Source organism: Pelobates fuscus, chromosome 3 (assembly GCF_036172605.1).
Source record: "Pelobates fuscus isolate aPelFus1 chromosome 3, aPelFus1.pri, whole genome shotgun sequence".
NCBI lineage: Eukaryota > Metazoa > Chordata > Amphibia > Anura > Pelobatidae > Pelobates > Pelobates fuscus.
The window spans coordinates 229,465,777-229,483,553 of NC_086319.1; the positions used below are offsets into that span (position 1 = coordinate 229,465,777).

The following is a 17,777-nucleotide window of genomic DNA, read 5'->3' on the forward strand; positions in this document are numbered from 1 at the left end:
CAAGCAGGGAGGGGGAACGAAAAAAATATATATTAATAATAATAATTAAATTAAATAATAATAAAAAACTTATAATAATGACATTAAATAAAAAACAATAATAAATAATAATAATAAAAAATTAAAATAATAAAAAAAAAAAAATTGCCCACCCCCCACCAAGGCTCTGCAACACACACACACACACACACACACACACACACACTGCACTCATACACACACACTGCACTCATACACACACTGCATTCATACACACACTGCACTCATACACACTGCACTCATACACACACACTGCATTCATACACACACTGCACTCATACACACACACTGCATTCATACACACACACTGCATTCATACACACACTGCATTCATACACACACACTGCACTCATACACACACACTGCACTCATACACACACACTGCATTTATACACACACTGCACTCATACACACACACTGCATTCATACACACTGCACTCATACACACACTGCATTCATACACACACTGCACTCATACAGGGGCCTCGGCTTATATTCGGGTCGGCTTATACTCGAGCATATACGGTATTTAGAAAATTAGGAAGATTAGATGGGCCAAACGGTTCTTATCTGACATCACATTCTATGTTTCTATGGTGCTTTCAGGGATCTGATTTATTATTCCAGCACATCCCACAGATGCTCAATTGTTTTGAGATCTGAGGAATTTTGAGACTAAATCAACACCTTGAACTCTTCATCGTGTTCCTTAAACCAATCCTGAACAATTTTTTTTGTGTGGCAGGGTGCATTATCCTGCTGAAAGAGGCCACTGCCATCAAGGAACACAATTGCCATGAAGCGGTGTATGTGGCCTGCAACAATCTTGAGGCAGGTGATATGTGTCAAAGTAATATTCACATGAATGCCAGGTTTCCCAGCAGAATATTATGCACTATTTCCACTGGCCTGCCTTCCTGCTGCAAATTCTTCCCCAGATAAACAACGCACATGCACCTGGCCATCCACCTGATCTACAAGGAAACACGATTCATCAGACCAGACAATCTTTTTTCATCAGACCAGACAATTCCCATTGCTCCATAGTCTAGTTCTGATGCCCACATCCCCATTGAAGGTGCTTTCAGTAGTGGACAGGGATCATCATGGACACTTAGACTGGTCGGCATATATGCAGCCCCATAAGCATTAAACTGCAAAGCACTGTGTGTTCTGACACTTTTCTAGGTCAGAACACAATTTGATTGTACCAGATGCGTTTGCCTTCGCTCCCCACATGCATCAATGAGCCTTGGGTGCCCATGTCCTTGCCATTTTGGAGATGTGCTGACCCAATCGTCTAGCCATCCAATTTGTCCCTTGTCAAAGTCACTCAGACCTTTTCGCACACCCATTTTTCCTGCTTCCAAAACATGTAATTTAAGAGCTTTAAATTACATGTTTGCGTGCTGCCCAATATATACCGCTCCTTGACAGGTGCCATTGTAATGTTATAATGTAAAGTCCCCGCTGCGGCTACTCATGCTGCGCCGCCTGAGCACTTTAGCAAGCCCCAGGCGGCACAGCACTGCTGTATGGAGGGCGGCCGGGTTTGAGTGACTGGCAGGAGGGAGGCGCAGAGCATTCCCTCCTGCCGGTCTCTCAATGTAGCGTGGCCGGGCAGCGCAGGACGCGGGACAGGAACCTCTGTTTCCTGTACCCGGCTGCCGGCGGACTGACAGGAAGTGCTCACTGAGTGAGCACTTCAATTCAGTCTGCCGGCGCCCGGGTACAGGAAACATAAGTTCCTGTCCCGCGTTCCGCGCCGCCCGGCCACGCTACATAGGCAGGAAGGAGGGTAAGGACCATTAGGGGAGAGGGGAGGGGGGTAAGAACCATTAGGGGAGGGGGGGGTAATAACCATTAGGGGAGGGGGGTAAGAACCATTAGGGGAGGGGGAGGAGAAAGGACCATTAGGGGAGGGGGGAGGAGTAAGGACCATTAGGGGAGAGTCGAGGAGTAAGGGCCATTAGGGGAAGGAGGGGTAAGGACCACTAGGGGAGGGGGGAGTATGGACCACTAGGGAAGGGGAGGGGGGAGTAAGGACCACTAGGGGAGGGGGGGAGTAAGAACCACTAGGGGAGGGGAGGGGGGAGTAAGGACCACTAGGGGAGGGGGGGAGTAAGACCACTAGGGGAAGGGAGGGGGGGTAAGGACCACTAGTGGAGGGGGGGAGTAAGGACCACTAAGGGAGGGGAGGGGGGTAAGGACCACTAGGGGAGGGGAGGGGGGAGTAAGGACCACTAGTGGAGGGGGGAGTAAGGACCATTAGGGGAGGGGAGGGGGGAGTAAGGACCACTAGTGGAGGGGGGGAGTAAGGACCACATTGGGAGGGTAGGGGGGAGAAAGGACCACTGGGGGAGGGGGGTAAGGACAACTAAGGGCTTTGGGAGAAGGATGACCACTAAGGGGGAAGGACCACCAAAGGGGGGTAAGGAGGGAGGACCACTAAGGAGAGTGGAGGAGGCTAATGACCACTAAGGGGGGGGGAGGGTAATGATCACTGGGGGGGGATTACCACTAAGGGGTTTGGGAGGGGGAGGACCACTAAGGGGGAGAGGGGGGAGTGAGAAGACCACCAAGGGGGGACTGCAGAGGGACAGGGGGCCAAGGGAGAGCACTAAGAGACAGAAGGGGAGAACACGGAGGGACAGGAGGGAAGGGGAAATCAATAATTGACAGGAGGGGAGAGCACTATGAAATTTATTTTAAAAAATAAAGAGCTGCTCCCCTCTCAGTCCCTATCCTACCCCACAAACCCTCTCTTTTACATTACACACATACATAATGCATCCACACACACACACACACACACACACACAGAAACATACAATGCATTCCAACTCACAAACAGACACACCCGAAACACACAATGCATCCCTTACATTCACACAAACACTCATTCTCTTACACACAGAAACAAAATGCATCTCTTACACAATCAATGCACCCCTTACAGACACACACTGCATTCAATTACATACACAGAAACACATCTTGCACCCCTTACACACACTCACACACAGAAACATACAATTCATTCCTTACACGCAAACACACACTGCATCCCCTATAAACACACTACATCCCTTACACAAATTGGTATCCCTATACACTACATTCCATAAGAACACACACACATTGCATCCTCTACAATAACACATAAAACATCCCCTACACACATACACTCCACTCCCTGTGAGAGAACTCATGGGTGGGCCATGTAGGTGGATTTATGGGTGGGCCTTGTAGGCATACTCAAGGTCAAGCCCTGGGGGCCCAGACCTTAAACTGTGTAAGGGGCCCTAAAAAATTGAGCTGCTTCCTGTTCGTTAATTGTTGTGAGCATTGTTAAAAACAGTCTCCAGAGAGCCTCTTCTACACCAGACCTGTGGAGCCAGACTGAGCCCATCATTAGCCTCTTGTCCTCATCTGGTGGTAAGTAGGCAATCCAATATATTATTAGTGGCACTAATCTCTAATTTACCTCACATTAAATGCATACTATAGTCACCAGAAGCACTACAGCATAATGTAGTGGTTCTGGTGTCTATAGCCTGTGCCTGTAGGCTTTTTAATGTAAACACAGTCTTTTCAGATAAAAAGACACTTTGTGAAGACTGACGTTGGCCCATATGGCGGAGCATATGGGCGGGGAATTGTGATGTCACATGGTGGGCAGGGCATTTGCAAATCCTTGCACCGGCCCTGCAGTGATGTGTCTGAAAATGTCTACATGCATATTATTAAATCTGCTATGCATTTTGAAACATTATTCACAAATGCCAGTTTAAAATTACATTGACAAATTAATAAATTAAAGGGCTAAAATAACCTAAAAACATGTCTGTTCACGGCCAGCAGTTACTAATGACTGTTTCTCTCATGTTTCAGCTAATCCCTTTGCTTTATTCTTTATTCCCTTCATGGCTAGGTCTGTCCTTTGAAGTTTCTCAAATTTGACCTTAAATGCTTAACTGCTTTGTTACCATATATTTGAAGTTAGCTGATTTTTAGCTCAAAGTCCTACTAAAACAGTTTTGACCTGAGATGACCTGTGCTGTCACCAAAGTAGCACTCATAGCCTTAGAGGTAACCTAATGGGACACTCCAATTACATAATTCTGACGAGCCATTTTGCTAGGAATCTGTCACTCAAAACTTACTTTTTAATTGTTCACTGTTCCTTCCCTTAATTATAAAAATGCAGATTTCTATTGAAATCAGCACTTTTACAAATGTTCATAAAAATGACAGGCACCAGGCACAAAAAGCACTTCCTATAGCACTTTAGCATTTCCTTTAAAGGAACACTATAGTGTGAGTAATACAAACATGTATTCCTGACACTATAATTTGGAAACCTCCATTTAGGTCCTATGCCCCTTGACCTCAGCTAAAAAGGTATCGTGGGTCTGATCACAGCTGGTTCTTCTCACGCTCCACCCCCTTGGCTGTGGTCATAAATCTTGATGATCTCAGCCAATCCAATCCTTTCCCATGAGAAAGTATTGGGTGGCTTTGCACATTTGCAGCAAAATGTGTGCTGTGTCTATCAGCATCTCCTGAATCAATGCATCTCTATGGGGAAATGTCAGCGTCTCCATGCAAACTGTGGAGATGCTTAACGTCAGTCCTGCACATTATTCAGCAATAACCCAGGATTCACCTCCAGTGGCCATCTGAGTGACTGCCACTAGAGATGTTACTAGGCAGTAATGCTTGCATTACATTAAAATGCCTGCAGGGACAGGCAGGGGACACCAGAACGACTACTTTAAGCTGTAGTTGTCGTGGTGACCACAGTGTTCTTTTACAGTGTATTGAAATAGATTTTTATTTAAATAAACCTTTACTTTATTTTTCCAAAGATTAAATGTAACTTGTGTATCTGCAATTGCACAATAACTTTGATTTTAGATTATGTAGTCATGTATATATGTAATTTGTGTGTGTGTTGTGTCATTTATAACTTATTTTATGGTAAAATAATAGCCATGGATAAAATTAATCAGACATTCCACTCAATGTTGTTCAAATATCAATATCCGATAAGATTGTTTTCAGTTTTTCTTTTACCTGAAACTGTATGATCCTTTGTATCTCTTTGTAGTTTAAGTCTCAAATGCGGAAATGTATATTGTATTGGCTTCCCATTCATCTAAGAAGTAGAAAATAACAATATTAATAGTTATTTGTTAAGTTAGATTGAAAAAAAGGATATCAATTCAACTTCAATTAAACTTTACACCAATTAGCAAGAAAGGTAATTGTGCACGTTATTTAAGAAACCTTAAATACAATTCAGTGTTGATAACCGATCAATAAAATTGACTTTTTGCAAGCATAGTGCAACAGTTTTTAAAGCTATCAACAGACAAATTTTCCATGTATTATAAGCCGACCAATTGGAGTGCTCTGACTAAAATTGCATATCGTTGGGAAGCAAGTTCAGTCTATGTGTAGCTCTCTTCATGGTAAACATGGATTCATTTTGTTGGCATCCGTGTTTTCTCTTTTTTATTTTAAAGGAACACTTTAGGGTCAGGAATGCAAATCGATATTCCTGGCCCTATAGTGTTAGAATCCCATTTTAGGCTCCTGGTCCCCCTTTTCCCCAACATTACCCTCAGTGTTCATAAAAGACCTCAATTATGAGTTATAGGAGGGGGAAAAACTTACAGGACATTTTAGTTTTTACCAACCAGACAGCGAGAATTTAGGGTTAAACTTATCTGATGATGTATTTTGAAATGCTCCATGTCACTGCTGACATCATCAGTCTCATTTTCACATCATTCACCCTCCAATTGGATATTCTCAGTCATATATTTAACAGTTTTCTTTTCACTTTAATAATTGTCTTGATAAAACTCTAAATGGACTGTATATCACTGCAGTTGCTTAATAAAGCACCAGTAAAAATTGACTACAAAGATTCCTGAGAGCGCTCTATTTGGTATCATTGTCGTACATACAGTGGTCGCAGGGGTCGCAGCTGCGACCGGGCCCGGCCCACCAGGGGACCTGGCCGCCCTGCGACCCAAGTATGTACGTCAGTGCGCCACATTTTGCCAGACTCTTCTCCTGGGGAGCCCAGGAGCTGGCCACCTCAGGGACCCCAAGGCTGGCAATGGTGTCACTTTGAGGGCGGGCAGGTGGGTGCGCGAGGGAGAATTCTCCCCTGAGCGCTCTCTGCTGAACAGGAGGATCAGTGCTCCCTTGCCGCCTGCAGGACCGGCTGCCCAGCAGCACCACTGGACACCATGGAAAACTGGAATCCCCTCAGCACTCCCAAAGGTAGGGAGGCTGAGGGATTAAATAAATAAAAAAATTAAGTGTGTATGTGTGTTAGTGTGTGTGTGTGTCAGTGAGTGTGTTACTGTGTGTGTGCCTGTTACTGAGTGTGTAAGTTTGTGTGTGTCTGTTATTGAGTGTGTGTCTGCTAGTGAGTGTCAGTGAGTGTGTTAGTTTTTGTGTCAGTGAGTGTGTGTGTGTTTTTTACTGTGTGTGTGTCTGCTACTGAGTGTATTAGTTGTGTGTTAGTTTGTGTGTGTCTGTTATTGAGTGTGTGTCTGCTAGTAAGTGTCAGTGTGTGTGTGTGTTAGTTTGTGTCTCAGTGAGAGTGTGTGTGTGTGTGTGTCAGTGAGTGTGCTACTGTGTGTGTCTGTTACTGAGTGTGTTAGTTTGTGTGTGTCTGTTTGTGAGTCTGTTTGGTGTATGTTAGTGAGTATGTGTTTGTCAGTGAGAGTGTATGTTTTGTAAGTGAGTGTGTATGTATGTCTGTCACTGAGTGTGTGTCTGTTAGCTAGTGTGTATGCGTCTGTTCATGAGAGAGTGTGTGTGTGTGTGTGGTTAAAACTCCTTCAGCACCTGGCTCCCTTGACGCTGGGGATCTCTCTGCCCCGATCCGCCTCTCAGCTCTGAATGCGCATGCGCGGCCACATTCAAACCGCCCATAGGAAAGCAATGTTTTCCTATGGATGTCCAGCATCTTCTCACTGTGATTTTCACAGTGAGAATCGCGGAAGCGCCTCTAGCGGCTGTCAGTGAGACAGCTACTAGAGGCTGGATTAACCCTTAGTGAAACATAGCAGTTTCTCTGAAACTGCTATGTTTTCAGCTGCAGGGTTAAAACTAGAGGGACCTGGCACCCAGACCACTTTATTGAGCTGAAGTGATCTGAGTGCCTATAGAGGTCCTTTAAGTGTATGTGTATCTGCATGCACTAGCGTACATACCGTGGTTGCAGGGGTAGCAGCCCTGCGACCCCTGCGACCAGGTGCCCGCTGCCATGTGTGGCCCACACAGAGTAAGCGCTTGGGGGGACCACTTTTCGCACCAGGGCCCCATGGATCATGTGTACGCCACTGTGTTTGGTATATATATATATATATATATATATATATATATATATATATACCAAAAAGATAAAGGTAGCCAGCACTCTAGGTCTTGTAAAAGATTTTCTTTATTGAAGATCTCACAGAAGGCCAACGTGAAAGTTCTCCAAACATAGACCAGCTCTCTAGCATGGGGAATCCCTTGAATCCCCATGCTAGAGAGCTTTTCGTAAGTGCAAGCCGTCGCAAAACAGGTAGGTTGCAAAGTGAGGACCACCTGTAATGGTGTATGTTCATGTGTATATATATATATTTATATACACATAAACATACATATATATATGAACTACCGGTAAGTATAATAATTTTATTTTAAAAAATGGCTACAAAAATGTTTACATTTTATTTCAGGCAATTTGGAACTGTCAGGCAGTCCACGTGCATGCACTGCACAAGCTGGCTATTCTGGACATGTGATTGCGAAACTTTGAATTTGCGCCATATGTGTGTTCAACTGCAATTAACCTCTTTCATATTAAGTGCACCCACACTTATATATATATATATATATATACATATATAAAAAACAAAAATAATCTTGCACTCCTCCTATTGGAAACCTATGTGCCTGGTGCTTGTCAGCCAAAAATGTAGAGAAAATATCCAAGATAGCACTCCAAGGACTTAGTAAAAATTAACTTTTATTACCTTAAAATAAAACAGCGAAAATCAGGATTTTCGCTGTTTTAGTTTAAGGTAATAAAAGTTAATTTTTACTAAGTCCTTGGAGTGCTATCTTGGATATTTTCTCTATATACATATATATATATATATATATATATATATATATATGTGATAGGATGTTTTAGGGATTCTGCTGGTGTATCTAAAATAGAGGATAAAACATAGTGCAAATATTGTTTGGTACTCAAAATAATGTACTGGTATATATGCACTCACAAATTCCAAATTGGTAAAGCGTTTTCAATGCCGACCTGTGTCATTAAGGGGTTAAACCAAGATATGTCACATATGTGAATTTGAAATTCAGTTTGAATTTCTGGCAATTCTCACTTTAGTGAATAACCCTGTGTGTGTATGTATTGCTAGTTAATCAACTGTTTATCAAGCCTTAGTTTGATAGTGTGGCAAATGCTTTTGACTTGATCAAAAGACATGAGACACAGGGCAAACAAAATGTATTCGACTTCACCACGGGCGTAAGCACCGGGGGGATGAGGGGGATACATCCCCCTAGGAAATCATGCAGGGGGGGATAGGTAATAGTGAAATCCCCCTCAGTAGGGCTCTTTGCCTTGTTAGCCTCAGTGAAGGCGGCTAGCTAAACACCAGGCGGGCGGCGAAGAAGCGCTGATTTGTGAGCCTTCTCTGCTTACCTCTGTCACGTGCCGCAGAGTGATACCGGGAGCCCCCAGCATCATTCTGCGGCGCATGACGAGGCTGAGCAGGGAGAGCTCACAAATCAGCACTCCCTGACCGCCTGCCTGCCTTCCTGCCCGGCCAGCAGCCCCACTGGACCCCGGGTAAAAAAAATTCACCCAGCTCTCCCAAAGATAGGGAGACTGGGTGGATTTAAATGAAAATAGAAAAAAATAATCTGTGTGTGTGTGTCTGGCTCTGGCTGTCAGTGTGTGTGTGTGTCTGTCAGTGAGTCTGTGTGTATATCTGTGAGTGTGTGTGTGTCTGTCTATCAGCGACTGTGTGAGTGAATGAGTGTGTGTGTGTGTCTGTCAGTGTGTTTGTCTGTCAGTGAGTCAGTGAGCCCCTCTACCCACCATACAGCCCTCTTCCCACTTACAGCCCCCCTACCCACTCACAGTCCCCGTACCCACCATACAGCCCCCCTACCCACCTTACCGAACTCCTACCCACTTACAGTCCCCCTACCTACCATACAGCCCCAACCCACCTTACTGAACCCCTACCCACCTCACAGCCCCCCTTTTCACCTCACAGTGCCCCTCCCCACTCACAGCCCCCTACCAACTCAGTCCCCCTACCCACCCATCTTACAGAACCCATACCCACCTCACAGTCCCCCCTACCCACCCATCTTACAGAACCCATACCCACCTCACAGTCCCCCCTACCCACCATACCGCCCCCCTACCCACCTTACAGAACCCCTACATACTCACAGCCCCCCTACCCACTCACTATCCCCCTACCCACCTACCCACCTTACAGCCTCCCTACCCACCTCACAGTCCCCCTACTTACCTTACAGTAGTGACATAAGCACTTAAAGGAAGAGGCATAAGACTTGGAAAAGGAAAGTACATGGTCACTAGAAAAGAGAAGGGGACATGTGGACTTAGGGAAACTTAAATTTAGGGAGAGGAGTGGACATGTGGAGATGAGGGGATTTGAAGACTTACAAAAAAGAGGGGACTCTGCAGAGGAGGGGTTTATGTGGACTTAAGAAAGGGAGAAGATATTGGGATTTGGAGACAGAAGGTTGGCATAAGGACTTAGAAATAAGAAGGAACATAAGAACGTATAGGAGGAATGTGGAATTAGGGAGAAGAGAGAATGTTGGGACTTGGAAAGAGGAGGGGACATAAGAATATGGAGGAGGGGACATGTGGACTTACAGAGAGGAGTGGATTTGTGATGAGGAAGAGGGGCCTAAGAAATTTCACACACACACACTTAAAATTTAACATTATAAACAACTCCCAGATTTGTGGGGGTTCCAATGCTCATGGACTTCACCCCATCCTATATTATACTAAGCTAAAAAGTAAATAGAAGATTCTAATGGCATTCTGAGTGATTGTTTCTTTTATATAGTTAATATACAGTATGCAAATGGTGTAGTACATCAGACATCAAATCTCTTACTTGCTCCTGCTGATGAGATGACCTTGCATGAGACAGTTTGTCTTGTAGCTTCCGGTCAATTCCATGTCCATTTTCAAGACGCTGTTCTCTTGGTTTATCAAACCAGTCTGTTTCTTCCCGCCGTAGATGGTAAGCTTTGAAAATCAAGGAAAGGTCAATATCTTTGTCCTGATATATGAGATTGGGAAAGGAGACAGCAAAATCTTGCCAAAAGATTTTCATGCAAATGGAATTGGGTAACCATGCAGGTTAAGCAAGATTAGAGATGCAAGAATGCACATGCAGCGTTTAACATGGCACTGTAGTGAGCAAAGCAAGGATGAGTAAGAACACAAAAGATCCACAAACCATTTGCCATTCAGTCAGTGGATATTCTTAATCATTTTTATTGGGTGCAATCATAAATAGCCTCATGTATACATTGCATAGAAGAAAAGCAAATAACTAATGTTGCTTAATATAAATTGTATTATAAAAAGTTAAGCCTTTGCAAGAAAGTGGAAATAGTCTTCATTTTAAAAAAAGCACATACTCTCCCTAAATCATGATATGCATATTATCAGTTCAAAAATCAACATCTATTTTATTGATTTTGGCTTAACAGACATTTATGAACTGATGTTCAGCCATCTTAATATTCAAACTATCTGGGAATCATTGGAAATAAAGTTCACAAATACCGGAGATGCCAAGGTTGGCCATTACCTTTGAAAGCATTGTGAGAACTTACTCATATGACATATCACACATTCATTTTTTTAAATTCCATAACATTTAAAATATGTGTATGGTACAGAACCTATTTCAGATGTACCCTATCAATTCAAAACATTCTAAAATTCTTCAAAAGAATCCATAGTACAAAAGGTACATATTAGCAACTAGGTAAATCCTATACCCCCTTCCTGGCTTCACTCAAATAAACTGTTAAAGAGTGTGAATATGGGGTCACTCTAAACATAAGCTACGGTACCTAGGGCCTAGAGGTTAGATAAGGGCCCCAGAGCAATTAATTTACTTGGGCCATTTCATCATCCTTCTGTGAAGAATACAAGTGGGAGGACTGAAAACCTGCCGAGGGGCCTTTGTTTTCTTCCTGACATATCACAAATCAGACACTTTGCTATTGTTTTTATATCTTTGCCACGCACTGCTAAATATTGTAGATGAATGAATCTATATTACTATATATCAAATAACACTACTAGCATGTGTAAACAGATTTTTCAAATCATTAGCATGGCGTCTAAATTAAAAAGTACATCTTGAGATATATTTGTTTGAGAATTTCTGTTAACGCATACTATAAATACTGTAGTATAATTCTGGTTTTACTGTCAAAATACATACATTATTTTCTAAAGAGGTTGACTAAATAACTTTAGCCACTAGTCTGAAAATTGATTGGGTATAGCATAAAACAGAGACTAGTATCACAGTTTATTCTGCATATAGTATATTTAACTTACATAGATTTTAACCTTACATGTAAGACGGTACTTTTGTTTGTATCATTAGAATTTCAACACCACTATAGACAGTGGCATGGCTTTAAGTATAGCAATCTGCCAACAGTTACTTGAGAAGTTATGCTAATAATGTGAAACATATTCACAATTGTCAAAGATTGAACTACAAGGAAGGAGGTGCAATTTGTCTTAATGAAAAACAAGCAGTCTTGATCCCAGAACACCAGAATCTTTGGAATATGTTCTGGGTACCATATGGCAAACGCATTGATTCTTCTTCTCTTTATATAGTTAGCACCAAATATCTTTAACATGCAGATTTATTTAAAAATAATATTACATGTGAATTCACAATATTCTGTTTTTCCGACTTTACCTCTCTATTTAATGTCTAAAGAAATCCCAGGTTAATATGAGTGAAAAATCTTGAATTGTAGTATTGATACAGTTGGCTATACAAGGATTGCAGTAAATAAGTCAATTTTATTACAGCAAGAAGGCCCTAAAGATATGACGTTTTGACCAATGTTATTACATATCAATGAAACCTCATAGCTTTAAGGCCTCCATGTCCCAAGAAAAGAGAACGATCTCCTGATATCAGCTTCATGTAGCCTGTTCCAATGATAGCACATAGTATAGTGTCACCATGGGAACAAGGCATACTGTCTCTGAATTCATCTACTTTATCCCAATGTGCAGCACAGCATCTTCAACTTTATCTTGGAAAGATTGTCCTTCCTATAAATTCATCCCCACTTTAAAATCAATGCTGTAGGCAAGCTGAAAGACTCATGGACCACAACATCCATCATACTGCATGAACTTACCGCAGGCAAAGTAGGGTAGTTCTATCAACTTGTGAACTTACTTTCCAAATTTAGGCTTGAGGGAGAGATTAAAAAATAGGAATTCTATATGTTTTCCGGGAGGCTTATTTTAGCTAAAATTCTGATATAGTTTTAAATCACTAAAACTCTATATATTGTTCAGAAATGTATCCAGATTCCGTTTGTCTTTTCCTCCTGTTGAACTTTGCAATTTTCTTTTATATATGGGAGAATTCCACTTTTTTATTAGACAAATAATATGTAAAAAGCACACTTTCAAGCGTTTTCCTCTCTTTGTCAGACCTGAGGAAGAGAGGAAAACTCTTAAAGGCTTGTGTTTTAAGTATTATGTTAGTCTAATAAAAAAGGAATCGTTGGATACTGCAATACTCTGGTATTTTGGCATCTTATATATATCTGCAAAAGCATTGTAAAGTGCAAAAAAAACCTAGAATCTGACATGTATAAATGAGGCATGTGTGTTATTATTAGTTCTTATCAAGCATTAAAAGTGCTGTTCATGCATCAAAGTAATGAGAAAGTGACATGTTTTAAACCTTCTTTCTAAGGCATCACTATACATTGGCATTAACATTGCATTATTGTACATCCTTAACGTAACTAGCTATGTGTTGAATTAAAGACTATATTCAATACCATAGTCCCTATAGTTTATATATGATATACAGCCATTCAATTTTCAGCCTTTCACCAGAGGTTTCCAAATGGTACATAATAATATGCTAGCTGGATACCACTTCACGTTGACTAAGAAATCTATTTATTAAACAGAGAATTCTGATGAATTGGCAAAAGAATTGTAACATTTAGGTCACACATGGCTGAATAAAAAAATAAAAACAATTCTCCAAGGTTATGCTGAAAATTTTCCCCATTTGTTAGCCAAAATACACTGCTAAGTGAAAAGACCTTTACTTCAAATTATTATTCATACTATAATTCAAAATTGCACGTGTGTTTTTTAAAACAGATATTAATTATATTATATTCTTTAGATATTGTCTCTTTAAACATATGTTTCTCTGCCACATATTGTGTTATAACACATGGATTAGGAATAGTCTACTCTTGTGTATTGATTGCTTCTTTATACTTTAGTAGTAGCACCCTCTTAAAAATGATGTTCAGCAGGGATTTCAAATTCCATCATGCAGCAAAAGAACAAAGTATGCCCAATATTATGGTTTATGTATTTTTCATAATCATTTCACCTGACATAATTCCATTGATTTGAGTTATGCAAATAAAGCAGACTGATATTTGCATTCAATGATTATAGATGTTAGGCTCTTTAACAAAAAAATACACAATTAAAATGTAAAATATAAGGACCTAGAAATGATGGTGATATAAACTTAAATTAATTATTTAGACATTTTGAATGCCACATATAATAAACCAATTAATATAAAGCTAAAACAGATTTGTTCACTTAATTGGTAATCCTGGGGACCTGAGAAGAGGGTTGCAAATTTTAGGTCAAGAGTAACTAAACTTGAAAAATTCTATATATAAACACATTTTTTTTCATCCTGACTATTATAACTTAAACTTTGCAATCCTTTAAAAATTAACCACATTTCCAAGATGATTGAATTTATCTTTTACTATATCAATGCCTTGAATGTTAAATATGTATTTTACTGAGCGTAAGCAGTCCTTTCCTGTGATCTCGATATTGAAAATCAATGAAGGTTTTTCACAGAACAAAATGTACATGTATAATTTTAAACTGTGATGAATTTCACTTTGAAGTGTGAAAGAATATAAACAAATGAAGTGAAAGACGATCTTATGATGTACACTCATGGAACTATTTGTGCATCATTCATTTAAAATTGCATTATCATACATTTTAGTTTTGTCCTCTATAAGTCATGGAATTTTTTCGGTAGAGATATGCTTAGCATAATTATAGATTTGTGCATGATGGGTTAACTTGAGATTTGTGCCTTTGACAAAAAAAAATATATAAACCTTCAGAAGCACAGACCCATTAAGATGAACGCTATAATTTGTGAAGTGCTGGTGTATTTTTAGATATAAACTTTGCAATTTTCTTAAGCCAGAGCAATGTTTCAATGCTGAAAAATGTAAAATGTCACATTCTAAATTGTAACATAAATGCACTGTTTCTGTTACATAAATGAAATGCTATATTAGGGCACAGACTCTGGCAAGTACTGTTCTAACTATCCATTGTACAATAATTTTAATATTCCAGTACGCTCTTAATAAAGAACAAAACTGACATGCACATACAAAACGTACACAGACTTTCTACAATACTGGCAATAGAAGACTCCTACCATCATTAAAGGAATTGTCTGGAGATTTTCCCAAAATAAACAGAAAAAAACATTCATTTATCAACATAAAAATGTCCACAAATTGTCTGCCAATTAAATAATAATAAACTATTACTAATTTTGTTTTAATTAAAATTTGAAGCATAGCAAAAATGTATGTTCTGAATCCATCGCTTGTCTGAGTGTACATGTTTTATTTATAACTGTAGTAAACCTTTCTTTATCTTTGAATTTTCATGTACATATATGGGTAATGAATTATCAGGTTGTATAGAAAAATATTCTCGGATATTATTTTTGTGTCATCTAATACAAAGCCATTTGGATAGTGAGAAAAGGTTTTACAATTTTTATAAATGTTATTCATCTTAAAATAGTTTTATGTGTACTGACATAGCTGAAATGCCTTAGCAAAAGTGGCATTCAAAAATGTACAATTGTTTATATTGCAATATTTATTATTTACATATCCTAAATCAGGGAGGGTCCTTACAATCAAAAAAGTAGTCAGATTATTCTTATTGTTAAAATAAACAATTAATCTCATTCTTCATACTATTTTGCCTGCTCTAAGCAATAAACATTCTGAATATTTGGCAATCTGTGTTATAATGGTTATTTTGTTGTGATTTTTTTTTTTCATTATTATGACATATGGCAAAATACAGATTATTTGTAATTAAACCAAAAATACTGTATTTTACATTAAGACACATGGAAAACTATAGATTTCAAATAAACCAAAATACTGTATGTTGCTTTTTGCAATATTTACATAAATCATTATATAAATTATCATGCAGCTGAAAAGACATGCAGTTTATTTCTTCAAGATAATTAGAAGCAATTACAAAACAAACAATGCATGCAAATCTTTATTACAGAGCACATACACAAACATCAAATAAACAAATTAAAACACTAAAGAAAACCTTACATAAAATTTAAGTAATACTTTTAATAAGATGTCTATTAAACTCAATTGTGGAAAATATCATGCTACAGTATTATAAATTCAGTTGTAGAATCAAACTCTCCTTGCTGCTGCAAAAGTTTATAGCATGTGGCAAAGCAGATTGTTGCATGTGTTGTCAGTAGCAAGGAGTTTTAGAACAATAAAACATTGAGGTCGATCTATCTTCGGTGTGTAGAAAATATTTGGTATCATCCTGTATGCTAAAACTCAATGAGGGCATATCTATCAGATAGTTAATCTATTACACAATTCAAAAACATCTAGGTAGAATTATGTCAAAGAATGCCCAATGGTTGCTCAGTAATTCACAATTTAAATGAATGAGATCTACTTGCACATATGCAAGCCAGCTGCACACATTCAGAAAGATAATTATCTTAATTAGAAGATAATTGCAAAGAGCTTAAGGATTAAGGATTACAATGTTTTACTTCTGGCTGTCTTGTTCGTGCATGACAGGGTTTACTTGAACAGAAAATTGCAATGAACGTGATGTCACACATTGATTCCCAGGGCCAAATATAAAGGTCCCTGTGAACGACCCTTGCAGAACACACCTGTCCTTAATTATTTTTTGCTTACTTAAAAGGTAGAAGTATAATGCTCCAAAACATATTTAAAGGGACACTGTAGGCACCCAGACCACTTCAGTTCATTGAAGTGGTCTGGGTGCAAACTCCCATCACCCTTAACCTTAGAGTGGTAATTATTGCAGTTTTTATAAACAGAAATAATTACCTGCTAGGGTTAACTCCTCCACTAGTGGCTGTCTACCAGACAGCCACTAGAGGGACTTCCGGGCTTGAAGGCGACTTTTGGTCGCCTAAACGACCCTGGACGTCCCCACGATATGCATGAGGACTTTGAGCGTCACTGGAGAACCTAATGCAATTGCCAAGCATGCACATTACACAGCGGCGGGAAGGAGCATAGGCTAACGTCAAGGGACATCGGTGCTGGACCCAGGTAAGTGACAGAAGGGGTTATTAACCCCTTCTGCATCACGGGGGTGGGCCTTGACAAAAAGGGAAGCTATAGTGCCAGGAAAACGAGTTTGTTTTCCTGGTACTATACTTTCCCTTTAATCAGCTATAAACATGCACATAATTGCATTCATTGGCTAAGAATGGTCAGCTGTTGCTTTCAGCCATTTGGTAACCAGTAGGATTGGCCTTTTGCAGCACTGCAGGAGCAGGAAGTCATAAGCCAGCACCACATAAGACCTGGTGCTCGATGGAGTCCCACGTAAGAGGGTGAACCTTTGCAAAATGGTTTGCCCCATTACAGGAAATGGAGACAGGTACTCCTGACATTATGCAGCAGCCTGTAGTGATTATGATAATTGGAGTAACCATTTAAAGGTAATTGATTACCTGTCTAATCCATAAAATAAGTTTTTCTAAAATCCAAAGCCCCATTTATTGCTTCTCACTTATTTATTGAAAGCATCTCACAGTACACTCATCTTTAAATTTGTCTTCAAGAATTTTCCATTCAATCGAGTAAGATTCATTAAGACAAGAAATGAAGCCATTCACGGCTTCCTGTACAATGAAGTAAATTAATAGTAGCAACAATAGACGTGGATTGCATGACTGAATGAAAGTCACTGTCTGTTTCCATTCACTTGCAAAGAAGCACTCCCTTTCTTTTGAATGAGAAACTACTGAGCTATGTAAAATGTGACATCAGACATAAGGTCTATAATATTTTTTGTGCATTTAAATGGTCCAGCTATTAGCCCACAGGTTTTAGCTAATACCAGGATGATATAGATATCGTTATTAGATGCTAAAATTAGCTGCAGAAGAGAAATGTTAATTTTTTTTGTTTAATATAAATAAATACATATATATGTGTGTGTATATATATATATATATATATATATATATATATATATATATATATACACATACTTTATGGAA

At 39.6% G+C, this 17,777-nt stretch overlaps 1 protein-coding gene across 5 annotated transcripts in view; it reads right to left on the reverse strand.

Annotated features, from left to right (window-relative positions):
• PCLO (piccolo presynaptic cytomatrix protein) overlaps positions 1-17,777 on the reverse strand; it is a 378,876-nt gene that overhangs the window by 88,992 nt on the left and 272,107 nt on the right. For 4 of the 5 annotated variants that reach the window (XM_063448188.1, XM_063448185.1, XM_063448184.1 and 1 more), the window contains exons 8-10: positions 14,877-14,894; positions 10,248-10,381; positions 5,119-5,200 (exon numbers count right to left, since the gene is read on the reverse strand). In XM_063448188.1, the coding sequence (XP_063304258.1) occupies positions 5,119-5,200; positions 10,248-10,381; positions 14,877-14,894 (234 nt within the window). The remainder of the gene's footprint in view (positions 1-5,118; positions 5,201-10,247; positions 10,382-14,876; positions 14,895-17,777) is intronic. The other variant, XM_063448187.1, reaches the window with a different exon arrangement.